Genomic DNA, 18,898 nt, shown 5'->3' on the forward strand with positions numbered 1-18,898 from the left:
ATTTTCGTTAAGAGGAAATAGAAATTGTAGTACATGTCTTGTTGTAATACTGCAAAATAATGGAAATAATGACGTCTAGGATGGTTCTCGCAATGTTTTAATATTTAGTTAGATATTAGCGTTGGAGCAATTCTCTTTTTTGGTCCCTTTTTGGTTTGTATTGTTTGAGCATTTGATGAATTTGCTAGTATCGTGGGCTCGGTCATGGTTTTTGCCTCAAGGCCGGAATTTGACTTATCATGCAATTTTTGAGGGAGATAAACGTGGGCATTTGGTAGTGGTATACCAAGCTCATCATCGTCGAACATAATTGTTGAACAAAAACCATCCAACGAAGAAATGAACAAAGTCCGACCAGATTCATCCCAAGCGAGGTCTGTAAGTGTTGAGTAATGAAGATTAACAACACAAGAGAACGGACGCATAGACTGGGTATCATAAAAGAACACGGCATCTTGTGTTGCAACTGCGAAAACCATGTAATATGGCACTTCAAGAACAGAGTTCGATACGTCCTGTGTTTGTTTAAGTGTATATAGTATGGGGGAGAACCGAACTACTACAGCCGGTTTATTGAATCCCGACAGAGTGATGGCCGGTTGAGAATTTAAACCACTGCGAGTAAACACATGTACCGAATTTGAAGTATCGGTTTTGTTTTGGTTAGGGTCTTTATAAACACCAGTGGGCGTTATTAGAAGACTGCCGTCCGGTGAAAACGCCGGTCGTCGAAAAAAGGTTACCAGGGTTTCTCCATGAAACAGTGATGTGCTTTTCTTAGATTCAGTAGGACTATCCTTTGGTTGTATGTTACAGGAAGCATCTTCTTCCTGTTCTGGTCCTTGAAGGCTGGACGGGTATTCAAGTCGTGAAAGCTTCGTCTTGTGAGTGAGATCAATCGAACTCGTATTAAGGGTTGTCTTGGCAATCTTATAGACGCAAATACTTCTGTCACTACTTTGACTGACCAAGTATTCATTGAAAGGATCCCAACATACACCTTGGATATAGTGCAAGTGATCGTGATACTCTTTTAGTAACTGACCTGCGATATGAAATTGTTAGACGAACATCAAAGAAAGCATTTTAAATGTCCCGTTCATGACATGTCTTACCTGTATTCGCATTATATATACGTAGAATGTTATCCATAGAACCAGTAACGATATAATTTCCGTCAGGAGACCAACTAAGGTCATAAGTCTCGGCGCATGGAGATCTGCAAACAACATTTACTCTCCAAAACTCTTTTGCTATTTCCATGTCCTCATTATTGGTCGATATCGTATTTATGGGCTTGTCAGACGGTACCCAGATAAAGACAATTCCTTCATCTCCAGCAGAGGCAAGCCTTTCACCTTCGACATATTAATAAAAGATTTGTTTCATAACTTTTTACCTGTCGGATCAAATCTCACAACATTTACAGCTTGTAAATGCCGGCTGAGGGTCGATAAATACTCAACTTTCGGAGAACACGATTCCTTCTCTCTGTAGAGTCTCCAAATCTATGAACACCAATTCGTTAGCATGAAAACAGTACAATAGATTAAATTAGGAATAACCCATACTCGTATATTGTTATCACCTCCACAAGTAGCTATTCTTCCAGAATGTTGAAAGTCTGCCGAGTATATTGGAGTATAATCATTGTCGGCATCATAATGCCAACGAATCTGGAGTACTTCGCTTAGCATGAATTGTTAGGAAGAGAAGTGAAGCCTTCAACTATTATAAAATAAGGAATTAGATTTTAAGTTCCAAAACTTTCCCTCAAGACAGCAATGAAAAACAACAACACTGTTGCTTAATATCACAGGTTGTAGCTTTTGCTTCAACACAAATTTGAGTCAACAAGAGCTTGTTTGTTAGACAAACCTGTCCTCCTTGTTAAATCGATGGACTGTGAGGTTTCAGTACTCGAAAAACAAAAACAATAATTTTAACTCGTCTGCTTATGAATACCAGTAGAGTTCAGAAAACATTTGTAACTCGTGGTAGTACTAGTACAAGCGCTAATAAAGCGTACTCTAAACAGTTTTTATTTTTATTATTTAGGAAAAACCAGCCGTTTACTGTTGCATATACGTATTGATTTACTATCACTGATAATTGGAGTATTTAGAAGGATCTTTTCTATTCTTCTATTCGTATTCTAATTTGATATCTAATTTTGTCTAAATTATAACAATATAGCAATAATGATAGGAAGTATTTCTTGATAGTGAAAATGCTTCTGTTAAATTGTGTACGGTCATTTCGGCAAAGTTTGCTTCTGTAATCGTTCTTAGATTATTTCATTTTGTTTTGTATCATTTCGTGTTAATGTTTATAGAAAAGGAACTTAATTGACCAAAAAGATATCAGATTTATGCCATAACCAAATAATGATTAATTTACTTGAGAATTTAAAACTCATGGATGAGTCTGACCCTAAACCCCAAGACACATCGTTCATTGAAATGCGGTTTATCTTATTACCCACACAGTCCAATTCCGTGTTATGGTAATTTACAATTCGATGTTAGAAAATTATTATTACGCTGAAGCGCTAAAACAATATCAAGTGTTTCAACAACTAGTAACGAAATGGTAACTATTTTCCAAATTATATCATCCATTACTGCTTGTGGGTCTCTTTGAAGTTGTCAATTCCATAATGACCAACTCATCTTATGACGGTATGTTTTGTTCTTATATATAACTGATATTAAAGTTTGTCATGCAAATAAACAAATTGCTAAAAAAAAGCAGGTATCACATTTGTCGGTAACAGTTATTAATATAACTTGGTGAACCTGTTTATCATATAATTGCGAATGCTATCATAAGTCAAGCGTATGAAATTAAAGGCGTAAATACTTACCAATTACATTAGCATTAGAATAAAGAGAAAGCAAAACAATTTTCATGAAACTAGCAGCTTACAAACATTTATTCCGTTATTGATATTAAATATTCTCGAAACATAGTTCGAGTTCAAAACAAGCATAAACATAAATAATCAAAACATATATAAAAGGCCATGAAACATCTCGCCGGACACTACTGTGAACACAAGCCATAATTATCAACTTGCAAAAAAGTTCATGTACATGGAGAATGCTAACCATTTACCATGTCATAATGTTAACCATAAACGTTGATAGATTTTCAAGGAGAAGAGAGAAATACAATATACAGTGTACTTTTGGCTACACGAAATACATGACATTTGATTGTTTACGAGACAAGTATGTCGACTTCTCCTTCTGGCGAATACTGCCTCCAAAATCTATTAATTTCAACTGTTAAAGCAAGAATATAAAGTGAAAAGCAATACCCGTGTTCTGTACCCTAATTTCTGTTGATAAAATCAACTTTTTTCTTATAATATCAAGGAATTAGCAATTGGTAATTTTAAGTATCATTTGGCTTTTTTATCCTGTCATCTAATTGTGCGTATACCGTAAAAGCGATTGCTTTCACTATGTTGTTACTAACATGTCTAATATGTAGGTAGAAGCTAGCAGCTCGGTTTTTTCCTGGAAGGTTATAAATGTTGTGAATACAATTTTTTATCTGTAGAACTTGCTTGTGAATCTATTACTGGAATTTATTGACATTTTGAATAATGACGGAAAATACAAATGTTGCTTGTCCTGTCTGTAACAAGAGTGTACAGATGCAAGACATAAATGCACACCTTGATAATCACTATGCATCACCTTCAAAATTTAGGGAAAAACAGAAACCTTCAAGATCCGTTCAGGATGTGCTATATGGAAAAACAAATACACATTCAGTGTCATCTCCGAAAGTACGAAAAGTCGATGAAACTCTTCCTTCAGAGCAGACTCCAAAACGTATTAAAAGCATAAAGAAAGACGTACGGCCGCTTGCGGAGAGAGTCCGCCCCAAAACACTTGATGATTATGTTGGACAGGAGTCTTTAGTTGGAAAGGGCGGAATTATCAGAAACCTTATTGAACGAGATGAATGCCCTTCTATGATTCTATGGGGAAATTCTGGAGTCGGAAAAACTACACTTGCTAGAATAATCGCAAAAACCACGGGTGCTCATTTTCTGGAAGTGTCTGCTACATCTGCTTCAGTCAGTGATTGCAGAAAAATCTTTGAGGAATCTCAGAACTTATTGCGACTTACTGGAAAAAAGACCATTGTGTTCCTCGACGAAGTGCACCGTTTTAACCGTGCACAACAGGATATTTTTCGTACGTACAAATGTCGTGAAGATGTCTCTAATGCCTCTTAGTTCCAATGGTAGAAAAAGGGCTTATAACACTGTAAGTGAAAACAACTTTTAATTTCAGGATTACTAATGAACTAGAATTGGTGCAACAACAGAGTATGTAATCTAGTAAATCGACTGCTGACCTTAAAAGAAACCCCTCTTTTCGTCTAAACTCTGCATTGCTCTCACGTTGCTCAGTATTTACATTTAACGTACTCGATAAAGATAATGTATTGTCTATTTTACGTCGAGCAATGCAAATAGAAAGTGAAAGGAAAGAAAGAAAACTGGAATTGGACGAGTCTATTCTTCAACATATTTCTGCAATTTGTGACGGTGATGCTCGCGTGGCACTAAATTGTTTAGAAATAGCTTTGGGTATGTTGGAAGGTGGTTCAGTATCTCTTCCTGATTTAAAAAAGAAATTCGCCAGATCGTTCTCAGTATATGATAGCACGGGCGATGCTCATTATGACACTATATCTGCATTTCATAAGTCCATTCGAGGCTCGGACGTAGACGCAGCGCTATATTACCTGTGCCGAATGCTGGAATCTGGCGAAGATCCTCTGTATGTTGCCAGGAGAATGGTGAGAATAGCAAGTGAAGACGTCGGATTAGGCGACAACAGTTTACTTCCGTTGGCATCAGCAGCGTTTACGGCTACACAACAAATTGGAATGCCGGAGGCTGATGTGGTTCTTGCCCACTGTGCTGCTGCCTTAGCACTGGCACCCAAAAATGTCGATGTTTACCGGGCGTATAAACGGGTAAAATCATTTGTGGCTTCTGATCCTGAAGCAGGAAGAGCCCAAATTCCAATGCACTTGAGAAATGCACCGACGAAACTTATGAAAGAACTTGGCTATAATAAGGGATACAAATACAACCCTGATTACAAAGACGGCCGTGTTAAGCAAGACGTATGTGTTGCATCGAAAATCCAAAAGCTAATGAATTACAGTACTTGCCTAAGCCTATGAAAGATAAACGGTTTTTCAGAATTCCTATGGATTTACCTGTAGATCCAGATCTCGACGCAGATGAGTCTTCTGTTACTGAGTTACAGGAAGAAAGGCGCACTGAAAAACGAAATGACAACTAATAATATTAAAATTTATGATCTATGAAATTGAAGAAGGTTTTTACACCTCACAGTATGTTTATTTGTAATCCTTTTGAAAATATAGACAGTAAGTAGATAGTCAGCTGAGATCGTATTCGTGTAAAATGACTGTTTCAAACGATGCTATATCATTCTGCAAATAAATACTTTTACGGTTTTATTAGCTTGTGCGTTTTACAATTACAAAAAAATCCTTAATCCATAATAATTCCTTACAATATCCTTGCAACTGTTAAAGACGTTGTGTTTTATTTTAACTTACTAAAATCTATTCACTGCTGTTTATACAACTCGCCATGTTAAGTTTTTAACTATATGAGTTGATTTTCTTATTAAACCTAGTGCGAAACGTGCCTATTTTCCCTGCTTAAACTTCGTTGCATGAAGTCCAAAAAACTGCCTGAATAAAGGCATTATACTTTAACACATCGGGACCTTTTAAGTAAACTCAGTTACTTTAAGATAATTCTACTTCTTAGAATGGACTTATGCTCAAAAAACCTGACCTATACTACAGCAATTAAAGGAGAAAAAAATGAAGGTCAAAAGAGAAGATAATAGTGACGAGGACTTTCTAAAAGCTTCTGCTAATTCCAAAAAAAGGAAGGTTAAAAGTAATTTGGAAGAACGTTCAATAAATACTCAATCTTCAGGAACGGGCGGCCTTTGCGAATCATTTAAAAAAATCTATCAACTATTTCAATTCATAAACACAACATATACCTTTCTTAATGCTAGAAACTGTCTTATTATCACGTTTCCTATGCTCGAGTCCGCATACAAAAGTGCCTTTCAAAAAGATTTAACGATCACGGATTTGGTTAAACTACAACTTATATGCCCGAAGCTGGTCAATTTTCAGTATAAATCTGTTGAAGGATTGGCTCTTGCAATAAACAAAAATACCCAAGCGAAGGAAATCTTTGATGGACTTATTGAAGGTCAAACGTATATTCTCGTTTTCGAGCTATCTGAAGGCAATAAAGGAAAGGGCCGAGGTGGCCATAACTCGAAAAATCCCACTATGAAAAGTCAAATTCATAAGCAATTGCTTTCAATAGACTATCTTAAAAAAGTCATAAAGAAAAGGAACCTTATCTTTGAAGAATGCCTTAACAATTACTACGACCGTTTGGTATGCACGAAAAAAGATCCAGATTCGGAACTAGACCGTGAAGCCAATTTACATATACCCATTTCTCCAACCGACTTTGATGATAGCGTATCCGTTAAATCAGAAATAGTTCCTCTCCAAACAAAGCCAGAGACTATTGATGAAATTCTTGATCTGTTAAGGGGGATTAAAGACTATGAAAATCAAATCGTGGATGAGGGTACCTATTCTACAGAAGCAAAAGCCTGCAAGGTTGGATTTCTTTCGAAACAACTGTCTCAAGAATTGATAGACGCACTTTACTCCGCCAATGGAATAAAAGAGATATATGAACATCAAGCCCTAGCCATAAATTGGTTATGGGAAAGACATAATGTGATTGTCTCAACAGCAACTTCAAGCGGAAAGTCATTAGTTTATCAGCTTCCTATATTACATGATTTACAAAATGACCCTGAAACTACTGCTCTAATTGTGTTTCCCACGAAAGCCCTTGCTCAAGACCAAAAAAGATCGTTACAAGAAGTACTCAGCTACATGCCATCTCTTTCGTTCGTACAAGTTGAAACATTTGATGGTGACACACCAATTGAACGTCGGGAAAACATCATCGAGAAATGCAATATCATCTTCACAAACCCAGATATGCTGCACCAGACGATTTTACCTCGGCATGATAAATGGTACAGATTTCTCAAAAATTTACGGTATTTCATCCTGGATGAAATTCACGTTTACAACGGAATCTTCGGAGTTCATGTTTCTTTTATTTTAAGAAGGTTAAGACGTCTTTGCTGCTATTTGGGTAACGATAATTGTCGATTTGTTTCTTGTTCGGCGACAATCAATGACCCTCAGAGGCACATGCAAACCATCATTGGCACAAAAGACGTCAGCGTCGTTGATTTCACAGCTTCACCTTGTGGTGAAAAGCTGTACGTTATGTGGAACCCACCATATACAGATCCTTCAGACCCTTCCAAGGGCCGTAAAAGTGCTCTGCATGAAGCAAGCAAGTTATTTATTTTACTTGTGGAGCGCAACGTTCGTACAATTGTCTTTTGTCGTGTTCGAAAATCCTGCGAAACATTAATGCAGGCTGTTTTAACGGAGCTGAAGCAAGAAAAAAAGGACCATTTGATACCCAAAATCCAGAGTTATCGTGCGGGTTACACTCTTTCTGATAGACGTCTAATCGAGAAAAAGATGTTTGACGGTGAATTACTGGGGATAATTGCAACGAACGCTTTGGAGCTAGGTATCGACATTGGCAGTTTGGATGCAGTAGTTACCCTTGGATTCCCATACTCAATTAGCAATCTAAAACAACAATTTGGACGTGCAGGTAGAAGAAACAAATTATCACTAGCAGTTTATGTTGTTGAAACATTCCCAATGGATCAGTACTATTTGCAACATCCAGAAGATTTACGTTACGGTTCAAAAGCAGAGTTAACGGTGGACCTTTCAAATGAATTACTGTTGTCACATCATCTGCAGTGTGCCGCAAGTGAATTTCCAGTCAATCCAGAAACGGATTCCAAGTTTTTTGGTTCTTTGACTAAAAAAGTTGCACGAGAAAAGCTGTTAGGAGACGAGCAGGGATTATACCATCCGCATCCTAGCTACCTTCCCTACCCTGCTACTCAAGTGAAAATTCGTAACATCAGTGAGGATATGTATACGCTGGTGGACGTTACAAATGGACAACTCAAACATCTGGAGGACCTCGAACCGTTTCGAGTAGCACTTACCGCATATGAAGGTGCTGTATACATCTACCAAGGAAGAACATTCATTATCAGAAACTTGGACATCGACCGTCGACGGATAGAAGCCCAACGTGTAGATGTAGATTGGATCACTGCGCAAAGAGATTACACAGATGTTGATCCAACCAGGACATTTGCTCGTTTCCCTTTGTTTGGCGGCGCTTCGCAAGCGTATTTTGGAAATGTTCGAGCTGCCCTACACGTTTTCGGATACTTTAAAATTAATAAGAAGAGAGAAATTATTGATACAGTTGATATCGTCGACAAGCCCGTGATCATTGATAGTAAGGGTTTTTGGATTGACGTCCCATGGCACATCATTGAACTTCTCTCGTGGAAAAAAATAAATGGTGCAGCAAGTATCCACGCTGCTGAGCATGCACTTTTGTCTCTCATGCCACTTTACATCAGTAATGGTGGTAATGATATTCGTACTGAATGCAAAGCTGGTGAAAAGGAATTCAAGCAAAGCGACTCCCAACGCCGGAGACCTGCCCGTCTCATTTATTATGACGATGCAGGGGACACAGCTGGCGCGGGTTTGTGTCAAAGGGCTGTACTTCATTTGAAAGAATTAATGTCTCTTGCTATAGAACGGCTAGAATCGTGCCAGTGTACGCAACCAGAGGGCTGTGTCCAGTGCATTACTACGTCAAAGTTCGCGGGGGGAACATGTTCTGGCGAAGTCCTTGACAAACACGGTGCTTACATTTTACTCAAAATGCTTATGGGACAATCTGTCAATCTGGATAAAATTCCTGATGGACCTGAACCGGACGAAGCACACGCCATACGCACGTTAATACCATTTTCGTGATCAAAACCTCGTTTATTCTTCATCTATTACCGCTATCACTGTTCATGGCCAAGATCAGCACGACCCGAATTTCTAATACTCCCTTAATCATACTTTTGCCTTTACCTTACTACGAAACCCGCAGCACCACAGCGGGCAAATACACCACCACAATTGCATTCTTGGTCAACTTTTGGTGGTGAGTTTTACCTCCAACTCGTCCACTTCACAGCAGGGTTGTCTACGCTAGCAAGACAAGCGGGACAGGGTGAGTACAGTTTGTATGCTTATAGAACGTTGGTTCGTCTTCCGTGGGTACTTAAGACTTCATGTCGTTTCCTCAGCTTTTGCGGCTTTCTCGGACGGTTTCAATGCCGCGACTTCATACAACAATGATCGCGGGTCCTAATTCATTTTTCCCGGATGTTCAAGCAATAACGGCAAAACAAAATTCAAGAAACCGTGGAGATTGGGGTCTAAAAAAGCAACTTCCACAATTGAAAACGAGATATCTTCGAGTTTATGAACTGGACTCCTATGAACGTCAAAGTGTATTTAAAAGCGGCGATCGTTATGTACGGTTGTTAAAAAACATTAGATGTCTCGGACTTAATCAAAATCGGCTACGGATAGATTTGCTTGAAAAAACGCAAGAGTCCAATAAACACAAGATTTCCGGTGGGCACCATCACCGTATTCCAAAACCAAAAAATTTGGCTCTAGACATTTCTGGTGGATTACAATATAGCACCCTGCACCTTTTGAAAAACAGACGTCTTTGGAAAGAACGCCGTGGTTCGCGAAGTTTATTACGAGACGAAATTCCTGTCGTCCTTTTCTCACAAACCCCTGCCGTTCAGTTGTATGGCGTTGGAGGACTCACAGTTGCTTCGTTGCGGTCTTCGTCGTTTGGAAAAAACAGAGCCAGATTTCTCTCTTTTGCAGAACGGATTCAGTTCTCAATCAATGCTGACGGCCGAATAACGCTTGAACCACAGCACGTAACGACTCGTTCTAAGCAACATACTGGCCAACTTCGAGGCCAACGTTTGTCAATGAATAACGGAGAGACGGGTCTATCTTCAGAAGAACAGTTTAATGCAGATCTAGCTCATGCTTTAGATTCGTCAACCCCGATATCGAAGTATGGTGATTTTCCTCCCGCCTTTGTCCTTACCGAAGAGTCTAATGACAAACCATTCTAACCGCGTTACGTATCATCACCCTTTTCTTAACGTACTCTAAGTCATGTTCATTATCCCCTCCGTTGTTCATGGTCCCCAAACGCTTTTCACCGTTTAACTCGCCGCAATCCGTGTTCACCTGATGCTTCACATCCTTCTTGATGAATTCCTTTTCCTCCGCTCTTTACAACTTTTACAATAACTAGTACCACTACATACACCTTTATAGATGAACATACGAACTTACTATATGCCCACCTCAACTGTTAGAGTAATTGATCACATTCATTCGGTTTATTTACGGTGTACAGTGCAAACGGTCGGCTCCCTGTTCCTCCCACTGCTAAACGTTGTTATTAGAATTCAGATATCTCATTAAATAAATGTTCAAAGACAACTAACAATGGTATCCGCGCGTATACAACATCTATTAAAACCCGCACATCGGGTCGAATGTGTAGAGCGCATTCGAAATCTGTCCAGACAGAAAAAAAATACGTTAACTGTTTCGATTAAGTAACAGGCTTAAGTGGCGCAAAAAACGAACGGACAAAGTGCATAAAATCAGCCGAAACTATAAATATGGTTATACAGATGGACATGAACCAAGACGTGAGGGCAGCCTCACCAACAATGCAGCCGAAAACAGACAAGGAGAAGGTATTCAAGGGCATTGCAATCAACTCCAATTCACCCAAGAAGCAGGCATAATACGCCAGACGGTGATTTCACCGCTTTTCAAGTCACCAAATCTGTAACTGCATAAATTCACCTTCTTTGATTCACGGCCTTGCTCATAAGCACGAATTTTCCGTTTCGTACCATCCCATTCGAAAACGATTGCGACATGGTCCGGTTTACCAACTTCCAAAGAGTAGCGTTGGTGAAGTGCTCCCTTCTGGCCTTGAAGGCGAACATTTCTAAAAGTCACAATATCACCAGGGCGAATTTCATCATACTGTTGGACAGTTGCATTCGCCATGTTCTGATACACAATGGCACCGTAGCTCCGCTTACCAATGGGCAATAAACATCTATCCAACGTGCGATACACCGAATTAACAAATGCAAAAGCACTACCATCATCTACGACAGTTCCCTGGGCAAGTTTCGCCTTTCTGGCGGTCATTTGTCCATAAAGTACATGAGCTTGTTCAAGATTATCCTTAGAAGGTTGCGAAGGAGGGGGAACCTGCTTTTGGACAATAGATGCAACATTAGGTTGAGAACGTTCATAAGAAGCAGTGATTACGGTCTTACTGTAATCGCGAAACAGAATGCAAATGATACGACGTAAGTAGTCACCATGATCTTCCGACATCGACTTTAGCAAAGCCTGAGAACGCAAGGCATTAGCACTGTCTGGAAACACAGAGGGGCGGCTCCACCAGGCAGTGTTCAACTCGGGATCAATGGGCTTTGCAACAAAGCTATCACTGAATGGAGTTACAATCGTGTTTCGGGAAGCCCTCTTTTCAGGTGTTGTGGGAGCTGGAGGTGCAGCATTTGCAGGATGCACATTTGAAGGAATTGCTGGTGCCGGCGCTGCAGGCGGCTGCGGACGTGCAGTACGAACTGAAGGTTTTCTGCCAACCGAAGTCGGCGCCGCGGTGGGAACGGGAGGAGGTGATGTTGGCGGGAGCGATGGTGCTGCAGTAGTGGCAGAAGCCGACTTCTCTTCCTCTTCCTTAGGCATCATTGAGATGTAATTCGTTGGAGGAGGAGGGACAGGAGGCAGTGCTGGCCGACCAGCTTGGGAGCTTGATGTTTCAGACAATGATATCGTCCGGCCCAAGGGCACTTGAGGTCGCGGACCCGAAGCCTTTCGAGTACTTGTATACCGGCGAAGCGAGCTAATAGGAGCACGGTGCTGTGGTTTTTCAGGAGACTCCGAGGACTTCTCATTAGTAAAGGAGTCGGCGACAACCTGGGGCTTTGTGTTGACAGGCAAAGGAGGGAGTGGAACTTTAGGAACGTCTAGAGAGTTTTTCTTGGTAGGCTTGGGAACAGGAGGCAACTCATGTCTTTGGAAGTTCATTTCCTCGGGATCTTCTAAAGCTTGAGCATCCTGCAATTCCTCATTCTCAAAAGCGTCAAAAAATTCATCCTTTTCTGGAGTATGGAACACAGGCTCCGGTGAACCCGAATTGTTTTCATTCTTACGCAAAGATGCTTTACGAGGAATAGGCATAGGGGGTGTTGGCAATGGATGATGAACCGGAGCTTCAGGAGCCTCAGCTTCATACTCTTCAGGCTCATCCAGCTTTGGTGGTCCGGCGACTGTTGGCAACTCCAATTGATTAGAAAGACGTGACTTAGGAGCAGGCGAACGGGGATAAGCGGACAGAGGAAACTCAACATCGCCGAGTTCACCAGAAGGTGTTCTGGGTAAGGGGACGTTTATAACATGCGAGAACCGTTGCTCTGGTTGAGTCTCATCATTAAAATCGTCCATTGACTCGAGATGTCCTTCGCGGTCAGCATCCTCATAACTCAACATAGGAATGTTTGCGCGACGCGAGCGTGAATGGGCCCTACTAATGCTGGTACTCTTCGAAGTAGGCTCATGCTCACTCTCGTATTCAGGGAGAATCTCAGCAAGACGTTGGGTAGCTGCACGCGAACGATCATTGTCATCACCAAAAATTCCTGGGTGACGAACAACAGTAGCTACTGGAGAGTTTGCAGCAGATTCAACATCCGCCTGGTTACCGGCATTTCCCTCGTCAGGGATTCTCGGAGGGATCAGGTCCAGCAAATGGTCATCATCTTCCATATTCTGTAAGCTTGACAGATCAGGAGCCTCAGCAACTGGCTTTGTATTCTTGGTTTTCATTGATGACTTTCTTCTCACAACACCAGGTGCCTCAGTCGACGATCTCCGACTTGGAGCGTCCTCATCCAGCTTTAAATTCGCCAAACGCCCGGAAACATCTTCGTGCGTAAAGGCAGCTCCCCCTGAGGGTTCCTGAGAGGATGGGGAGTTGATGTTAGTGTGAGAAACACCGACTAAGGGGATATCATCAACACGCTTTCCTTCGGAAACACTTTGCAGACGCAAGAGTGAATTCTGACGCGAACGAGTACGCTTAACAGAAGCTTCGGAAAGTCGGCGGTAAAGACGAGCGGTCTCGAGCTCTTCGGGTTTCATTATATCATACTCATCAGACGAGACATCGGCGGGTGCTTTAGCAGGAGACTTCGTAATCTTGGAATGCTCCACGGGTGGTTCGGGCTGAGATTCTGTCGAACTTGACGAATGCTGTTGAACAGGATGCACGGCAGCGGTGTCAATGGGAGTTTCTTCTTCTGTTACTGGTTTAGTTGAAGGAATAGGGTGAGGAAAAATAGGAACAGGGGGCGCACGGGTAGTTTCATCCTCTTTTGGAGCAGTCTGAGAACGTTTTTTTGACGGCTTCTTTCTGGTTTTCGGGGATCCACCCATTCCTGGAAGCACAAAGGGCATATTCATTCCGAAGCCTCCACTGAGCTTCGCAACACGTTCACGAATGGCACGTCGACGAGCTTCTTCTGGATCTTCCTCTTCCTCCTCTTCATCAGCTTCCTCGTCATCATTCTCATAAGCTTCAGCACTCTGCTTGCTGGGCTGGTTCTCTTCCGGTTCGGACACCTCCTCCGGTACTTTCTCATGAATTTCGTTTTGCGCAGCATAAGCGAAAGGCTCTTGTTCTGCTTCGCCTACGGGGCTTTCCACCATACGTTGATCTGAAACAATTGTTAAGGATTCAGGACTATGAGCAGCCGGTTCAGAATCAGTGATTTCGGGAACGTGCTCTGATGATACAGCAGCAGTAGCTGAATCATTAGCAGCGTCGTTCGCCGGCGAATGGACGATGGGTTTTCTCGCAGGGGGGGCCGACTTATCTAAATGCATTTGTAAAGAATTAAGTCTAGCCACGCGCTCTTTCAACGAAACGTTTTGTTCTTTCAGTTCGTTGGACAAAGCCTCCGCTTCTTTGCTCTTATGAATCAGATCCTCCTCCTTCAGATTGTTAAACGCGTTCAGCTTTTGCTTGAAGGACTCCTTCTGCTTCTGGACTTCTTCAGCAGTCAGTTCCTGAGAATCAATATGGTCAATCTCAGTTTCAGCCTCTTTATGAACCGCAGGCGTCTTCTCATAAGCATTAATATTTGGTACAGGAGCGTGTTGTTCACTAGGAATAGGCTTGGAAGCCGGCAGGGGTGGAGGAACCTGTGAATAAGGTTCAGAAGTTCTTTCCGAGTTCACTGCATAGGGCTCATAAACGCTTTTTTCGACAGGAATTTCACTGGAAGGTTTCGTCTCTGCCGGCTCTTCATTCTTGCCCAAGCTTTTTCTGTGAGTTACCAAGTTGCCGATGCCGAACTGAGCTGGTGTATGTGTGACCTCCTCCTCGAGCCGTTCTTCCAATGATGCGTAGGAGATTTCTGGTTCATGTTCCACACCATCTTCCCTGCTCACTGGAGGCTCGTGAGGCTGACTATATGATTTGAATGCCATAGCAGCGGCAGCAGAAGGAGCCGCCGTGTTGAACTTGGCTTTTTCCTCTACCGTCCTCGTTTCTTCACGCTCAGGCGTCTTAGAATCAAGAGGTAGAGGAGAGTCATGAGCTGGAGCGGCAGCTAATTCCTCCTTCTTCGGCTGAACCGGTTCATTCTGGGGCTCAGTATGGTTTTCTTCATGAACGTTGTCGGCCACTACGCCGTCATTTTCGCTTTCCACTTCTTCAACAAAATTCCGAGGAAATATGCCAGTCCAAGTCGTTCCATTCATATCATATTGACCGTACAACCAGTCTTCGTCAACCTCATCAACAACATTAATTAATTGGCCCTCAGTGAAGCACAGATCATCCGGATGCTCGCTCTGGTAAGCAAACGAAGCTCTAACCAAGTGAGCTTTCCGATTCATTTAGTTCGTTTCGTTTTACAGACTCACAAAAAACTTTTTCCTTTCAAAAATCCAAAGTCTGAAAGCAAAAACAATAAATGTAGAGATGGCGTACGAACTGGTAGATGGGGAAAGGAGGGAGGGAGAGCTATGACAGAGCCTTATAACTTAAAAGACGCGAACCTTGGTGGTGGTGGTGAACTGTGTTATGACGCAACTAGTTCCGGCTAGTGGCTTTATAGTTGAATAAACAAGCGAAATAAGCAGGGGTTCGAACCCATTTTCACGTGAATAATATGGTTTGAATTAAGCGAAATGCGTCATTAAACAAGCTTCGCGCGCGTCTGACTATCTCCTAACCTTTCCCAAACACGCAAAAAAAGAGAAGCTTGGAACTGCTGTTTGTACGGTAATTAGACATTTTTTGGAGGCATAAATACGCCAATTGACACTTAATATTCTGCTGTGTTTTTAGAAACAACGATTTTTTCGCGCACTTACAATTGCTTTTTTTGGTTTTGAAATATTAAGTTTCCGTCTTGATGATGAGTTCTACGAATTCGGAACCGAAATCAATTCTAAAATCCTCTAAATTAAAAGAGCGGAAAGAACAAGAGCAACGTGAACTAACAAAACGACTGCTTTCTGAGGCAAAAAGTCGCATCGAATTTGATAATCTCGTGTTGGAATGGATTGAACGACTAATGGACCCTGTATCTGAGGAAATTTTAAAGGAATCGCAGAATTTCTTACGAAAAACGGACTATAACGAGGTTGTGAAAGAACGTCATCTGGTGAAATTATGTGGTTATCCTACCTGCAGTAACAGTCCAAAAAAACAGACTCGATATCGAATCGAAGGAAACAAAATGCTCCGGTATGGTGGTTTAAACTATTACTGCAGCAAGGACTGTTTTCTTGCTAGTTGTTCGTTCATGCTTCAACTTAGTGAAGAACCTTTGTGGATTCGTGAACGTGCTCGTGAACTGATGCAGATGCGTAAAAACAACAAAGGCTTGTCAGATGAAGAATTGTTCCGTAAAATGGAGGACGAGAAGCTGGAACATGTTCGATCTTTGCTTGAAGAATTACCGCTTGGTTCCAAAAGTGTGGTTGGTGAAGTCGTTGAACACCCTCCTCATAGCGACAACTAAAATCATCTTTCATTTAAAAGGTTTCATTCTATGGTATTTCCTGTGTTTTGTTTGGTTTAAGCTCTGTTTCTGCATACTTTGCATGAGCCTTTCGTGGGTCGTCGATGATCCACCGCAACACTCCTTTCCTGAGCTCAACTCGGCCAACCTCTCACAATTCTCCTTAAAACCAACTAGTTTCATCAAAATCGCGATGATGGAACAACAACTGGAGGCATTAGAGCAAAAATCCCGGGCTCTTTTGCTGGCAACGTCAGTAGACGAGTTGAAGCAGTTGTTTCGCGAATTCCGGAGTAATTGGGAAATGCTTCAAGTTATGTTGCTCCATGCAGATGCTACCGTTGAGCAGATAGTGCGGTATGAGAAAGCTGTGCAAGAATTTCAACGCTTAAATTCCCGTTATCGTCGTCAAATTCTTGAGACCCGTTCCTGGAACCCTTTCATCAAACCGGTAGCAAAGGAGACGATTGATGACAACACAAATGATGCTGAAAACGACCAAAAGAACATATCTAACCAACTTTTTCCTCAAAATACCGCTACACTTCCAGATGGCATGTTGGTCTCTAGTGCGACGCAAGTTACCTCAGCGATGAGAGGTATCCATTCACAGCTTGTACAGGCTATCGACCTAAGTGTTAACAGCTCTCAACAGCTGGAAGAGAGCACAAGTGTACTTCAGGATCTTCAAGAGAAGTACTTCAGTTTGGGCGACGTGATCTTTTCAAGTCGCCGTTTAATAAAGGAGCTTAAGATGAGTGATAAAGGTGATTATTTGCTTGTGATGTCTGGGTTCTACATTTTAATGGCTATTGTATTATTTATTCTTTGGAAACGAGTTCTGTGGCCCTTCCTGTCTATCTTCCTTTTCTTCTGGTAACAACCACTTGCTTCCGATTTTTATATATAGAAGCTTTTCCAACGCTTTTTCCTATTATCAGTGCCTAGAGTGATATTGGGAAAGGGAAATGATGTTCAATTCTTCATGTCTCTTCCCCATTGGTAAAGCCAGCAAACACATCATTCCGTGTCCTCCCAATCAGCAATCTAGTGAAACTTGCTGCACATTATCTTTTTCGTGCGTTCGTGATGTACGTCTCGTGCTCACGACGTTCGTTTAACGGAATGCATCGAGATTCTCTGATGGTGCAATACTAATGTCAGTATGCATCATATCGCGGCAACGATCGTCTTATCTACTAAAAACGCTTGGCACAATCGCTATTGAGTCTGCCTTCACTCCTTCTAGACTTCACGGAATTCTGTATACTGAAGTGCCCTTTACTCTAGGTGGTGGTGTATCTAAACTGCTCATATCCTCCTCATCTAAATAATCCGCAAAAGTCCTTATAAGATCCTTCTCTTGAAGGCATAATTACTTATATTAAGCGTTTTTTGCGATGTCGCCTGTTAACACCAAAAAAGTGGGTCTTCAAACTGCCCTTATACACTCTGATGATGCCATTAGCAAGGAATCCGATGTGTCGCCCGCTATTCATCTCTCTACAACTTACGACTATGACAGCGATGCAGAACCCATAAAATGGACTGCCGATAAAGAGTATGTTTATTATTCGCGTATTTGGAACGAGACGACTTCTCGTGCTGAGGCTGCTGTTTCAGCTATTGTGAATGCCAATGCTGTTTTATATGCTTCTGGTTTGGCAGCAATTTTTGCTTTGTTCACTCATTTGCATCCCAAACGTGTTGCTATTCACACTCCGGGAACTGGTGGATATGGTGGTGTAGTAAGAATTATTGACATTATGAAGCGTTTATCAAATACGCAAGTCCTTTACATTGACGAAAACTGTGAAGGTATCCAAAAACACGACTTGATTTTCCTCGAGTCACCAATTAATCCTTCTGGCGAATGCTGCGACATCGCCTATTATGCTAAGCTTGCTCACAGCAAAGGCGCACTTTTGGCTGTCGACTCGACGCTTGCTCCTCCGCCGTTGCAGGATCCATTTACATTGGGCGCAGACTACGTTGTGCATTCGGCTACCAAATACCTTGCTGGACACAGCGATGTTTTGGCTGGTATCGTAGCCACCAAGGATCCCAAAGTTGCCCAAGAATTGCGCTTTGATCGTATACATCTTGGAAGCATCCTGCAGCCTGTTTCTTCTCACACGCTTCTTCGCTCTCTGCGTACATTTTCTCTGCGCATTCAGCAACACAGTAAAAATGGATACGCCATTGCACAGCATTTGTATCGGTTGTCTACGGATGCGGAATTTGCCAAATCACTTGGAATCGATGGCACTCTTGTAAAAAAAGTGCATCATGACTCCTTGCAAACGGAGTCGTTTGTACGCAAGACACTTGTGGGTGGACACGTTTCTTGCTTCAGTGTCGTTTTCCGCACTCCAGAAATTGCCAAGAAATTCTGCACAAGCCTCCAGTTCTTCCATCATGCTACATCTCTTGGTAGCGTTGAAAGCCTGTGTGAATGGCGTCTTATGAGCGACCCCAATGTCAATCCATCGTTGGTGCGTTTGTCCATTGGCATTGAGGATATTTCGGACTTAATTTCTGATATTAACCGAGTTCTGGCTTCTGTAACCTCAGAGTCGAAGACCAGTGCACGTGGAGATGAGCAATATGACAACTAAACATGAACA

The 18,898-nt window shown here is 41.8% G+C and overlaps 8 protein-coding genes across 8 annotated transcripts; 6 read left to right on the top strand and 2 right to left on the bottom strand.

Annotated features, from left to right (window-relative positions):
- Positions 1-50: 50 nt before the first annotated feature.
- Positions 51-2,148, bottom strand: SJAG_02198 (CAF assembly factor complex subunit B). Its single transcript, XM_002173374.2, has 4 exons — positions 1,572-2,148; positions 1,400-1,508; positions 1,116-1,358; positions 51-1,045 (listed from the first exon to the last, which is right to left on the bottom strand). The coding sequence occupies exons 1-4, from the start codon at positions 1,695-1,697 to the stop codon at positions 105-107; spliced, it is 1,419 nt and encodes a 472-aa protein (XP_002173410.1). The 5' UTR covers positions 1,698-2,148; the 3' UTR covers positions 51-104.
- Positions 2,149-3,055: 907 nt separating this feature from the next.
- On the top strand, positions 3,056-5,581 carry SJAG_02199 (DNA replication ATPase). The gene is made up of 6 exons (XM_002173375.2): positions 3,056-3,437; positions 3,499-4,214; positions 4,256-4,286; positions 4,331-4,348; positions 4,386-5,157; positions 5,199-5,581. The coding sequence occupies exons 2-6, from the start codon at positions 3,614-3,616 to the stop codon at positions 5,337-5,339; spliced, it is 1,563 nt and encodes a 520-aa protein (XP_002173411.2). The 5' UTR covers positions 3,056-3,437; positions 3,499-3,613; the 3' UTR covers positions 5,340-5,581.
- A 314-nt stretch (positions 5,582-5,895) lies between these two features.
- SJAG_02200 (RecQ type DNA helicase Hrq1) lies at positions 5,896-9,063 on the top strand (the record flags this gene model as incomplete). The annotated part of the gene is made up of 1 exon (XM_002173376.1): positions 5,896-9,063. The coding sequence occupies one exon, from the start codon at positions 5,896-5,898 to the stop codon at positions 9,061-9,063; it is 3,168 nt and encodes a 1,055-aa protein (XP_002173412.1).
- Positions 9,064-9,315: 252 nt separating this feature from the next.
- On the top strand, positions 9,316-10,668 carry SJAG_02201 (ribosomal protein subunit L51-b). Its single transcript, XM_002173377.2, has one exon. It carries the CDS (start codon positions 9,372-9,374, stop codon positions 10,245-10,247), a length of 876 nt encoding a protein of 291 aa, XP_002173413.1. The 5' UTR covers positions 9,316-9,371; the 3' UTR covers positions 10,248-10,668.
- On the bottom strand, positions 10,495-15,314 carry SJAG_02202 (hypothetical protein). Its single transcript, XM_002173378.2, has one exon. The coding sequence runs from the start codon at positions 15,136-15,138 to the stop codon at positions 10,906-10,908; it is 4,233 nt and encodes a 1,410-aa protein (XP_002173414.1). The 5' UTR covers positions 15,139-15,314; the 3' UTR covers positions 10,495-10,905.
- Positions 15,315-15,662: 348 nt separating this feature from the next.
- On the top strand, positions 15,663-16,271 carry SJAG_02203 (RNA polymerase II-associated protein Rtr1; the record flags this gene model as incomplete). The annotated part of the gene is made up of 1 exon (XM_002173379.1): positions 15,663-16,271. The coding sequence occupies one exon, from the start codon at positions 15,663-15,665 to the stop codon at positions 16,269-16,271; it is 609 nt and encodes a 202-aa protein (XP_002173415.1).
- Positions 16,272-16,467: 196 nt separating this feature from the next.
- On the top strand, positions 16,468-17,151 carry SJAG_02204 (SNARE Sec20; the record flags this gene model as incomplete). Its single annotated transcript, XM_002173380.1, has 1 exon — positions 16,468-17,151. One exon carries the CDS (start codon positions 16,468-16,470, stop codon positions 17,149-17,151), a length of 684 nt encoding a protein of 227 aa, XP_002173416.1.
- A 520-nt stretch (positions 17,152-17,671) lies between these two features.
- Positions 17,672-18,889, top strand: SJAG_02205 (hypothetical protein; the record flags this gene model as incomplete). Its single annotated transcript, XM_002173381.1, has 1 exon — positions 17,672-18,889. One exon carries the CDS (start codon positions 17,672-17,674, stop codon positions 18,887-18,889), a length of 1,218 nt encoding a protein of 405 aa, XP_002173417.1.
- Positions 18,890-18,898: the final 9 nt, after the last annotated feature.

This window comes from Schizosaccharomyces japonicus, assembly GCF_000149845.2.
Source record: "Schizosaccharomyces japonicus yFS275 unplaced genomic scaffold supercont5.1, whole genome shotgun sequence".
In the NCBI taxonomy this organism is placed as follows: Eukaryota; Fungi; Ascomycota; class Schizosaccharomycetes; order Schizosaccharomycetales; family Schizosaccharomycetaceae; genus Schizosaccharomyces; species Schizosaccharomyces japonicus.

Bases quoted from the DNA above. Each gene is read 5' to 3' on its own strand.
- SJAG_02198 (XM_002173374.2), bottom strand. From the start codon at position 1,697: ATGCTAAGCGAAGTACTCCAGATTCGTTGGCATTATGATGCCGACAAT. The intron at 1,359-1,399 runs GTAAAAAGTTAT...AATATGTCGAAG, and splicing joins TGTGAGATTTGATCCGACAG to GTGAAAGGCTTGCCTCTGCT. The intron at 1,046-1,115 runs GTAAGACATGTC...TTCATATCGCAG, and splicing joins TATATATAATGCGAATACAG to GTCAGTTACTAAAAGAGTAT.
- SJAG_02199 (XM_002173375.2), top strand. From the start codon at position 3,614: ATGACGGAAAATACAAATGTTGCTTGTCCTGTCTGTAACAAGAGTGTA. The intron at 4,215-4,255 runs GTACGTACAAAT...AATGCCTCTTAG, and splicing joins TGCACAACAGGATATTTTTC to TTCCAATGGTAGAAAAAGGG. The intron at 5,158-5,198 runs GTATGTGTTGCA...AATGAATTACAG, and splicing joins ACGGCCGTGTTAAGCAAGAC to TACTTGCCTAAGCCTATGAA.
- SJAG_02201 (XM_002173377.2), top strand. From the start codon at position 9,372: ATGTCGTTTCCTCAGCTTTTGCGGCTTTCTCGGACGGTTTCAATGCCG.
- SJAG_02202 (XM_002173378.2), bottom strand. From the start codon at position 15,138: ATGAATCGGAAAGCTCACTTGGTTAGAGCTTCGTTTGCTTACCAGAGC.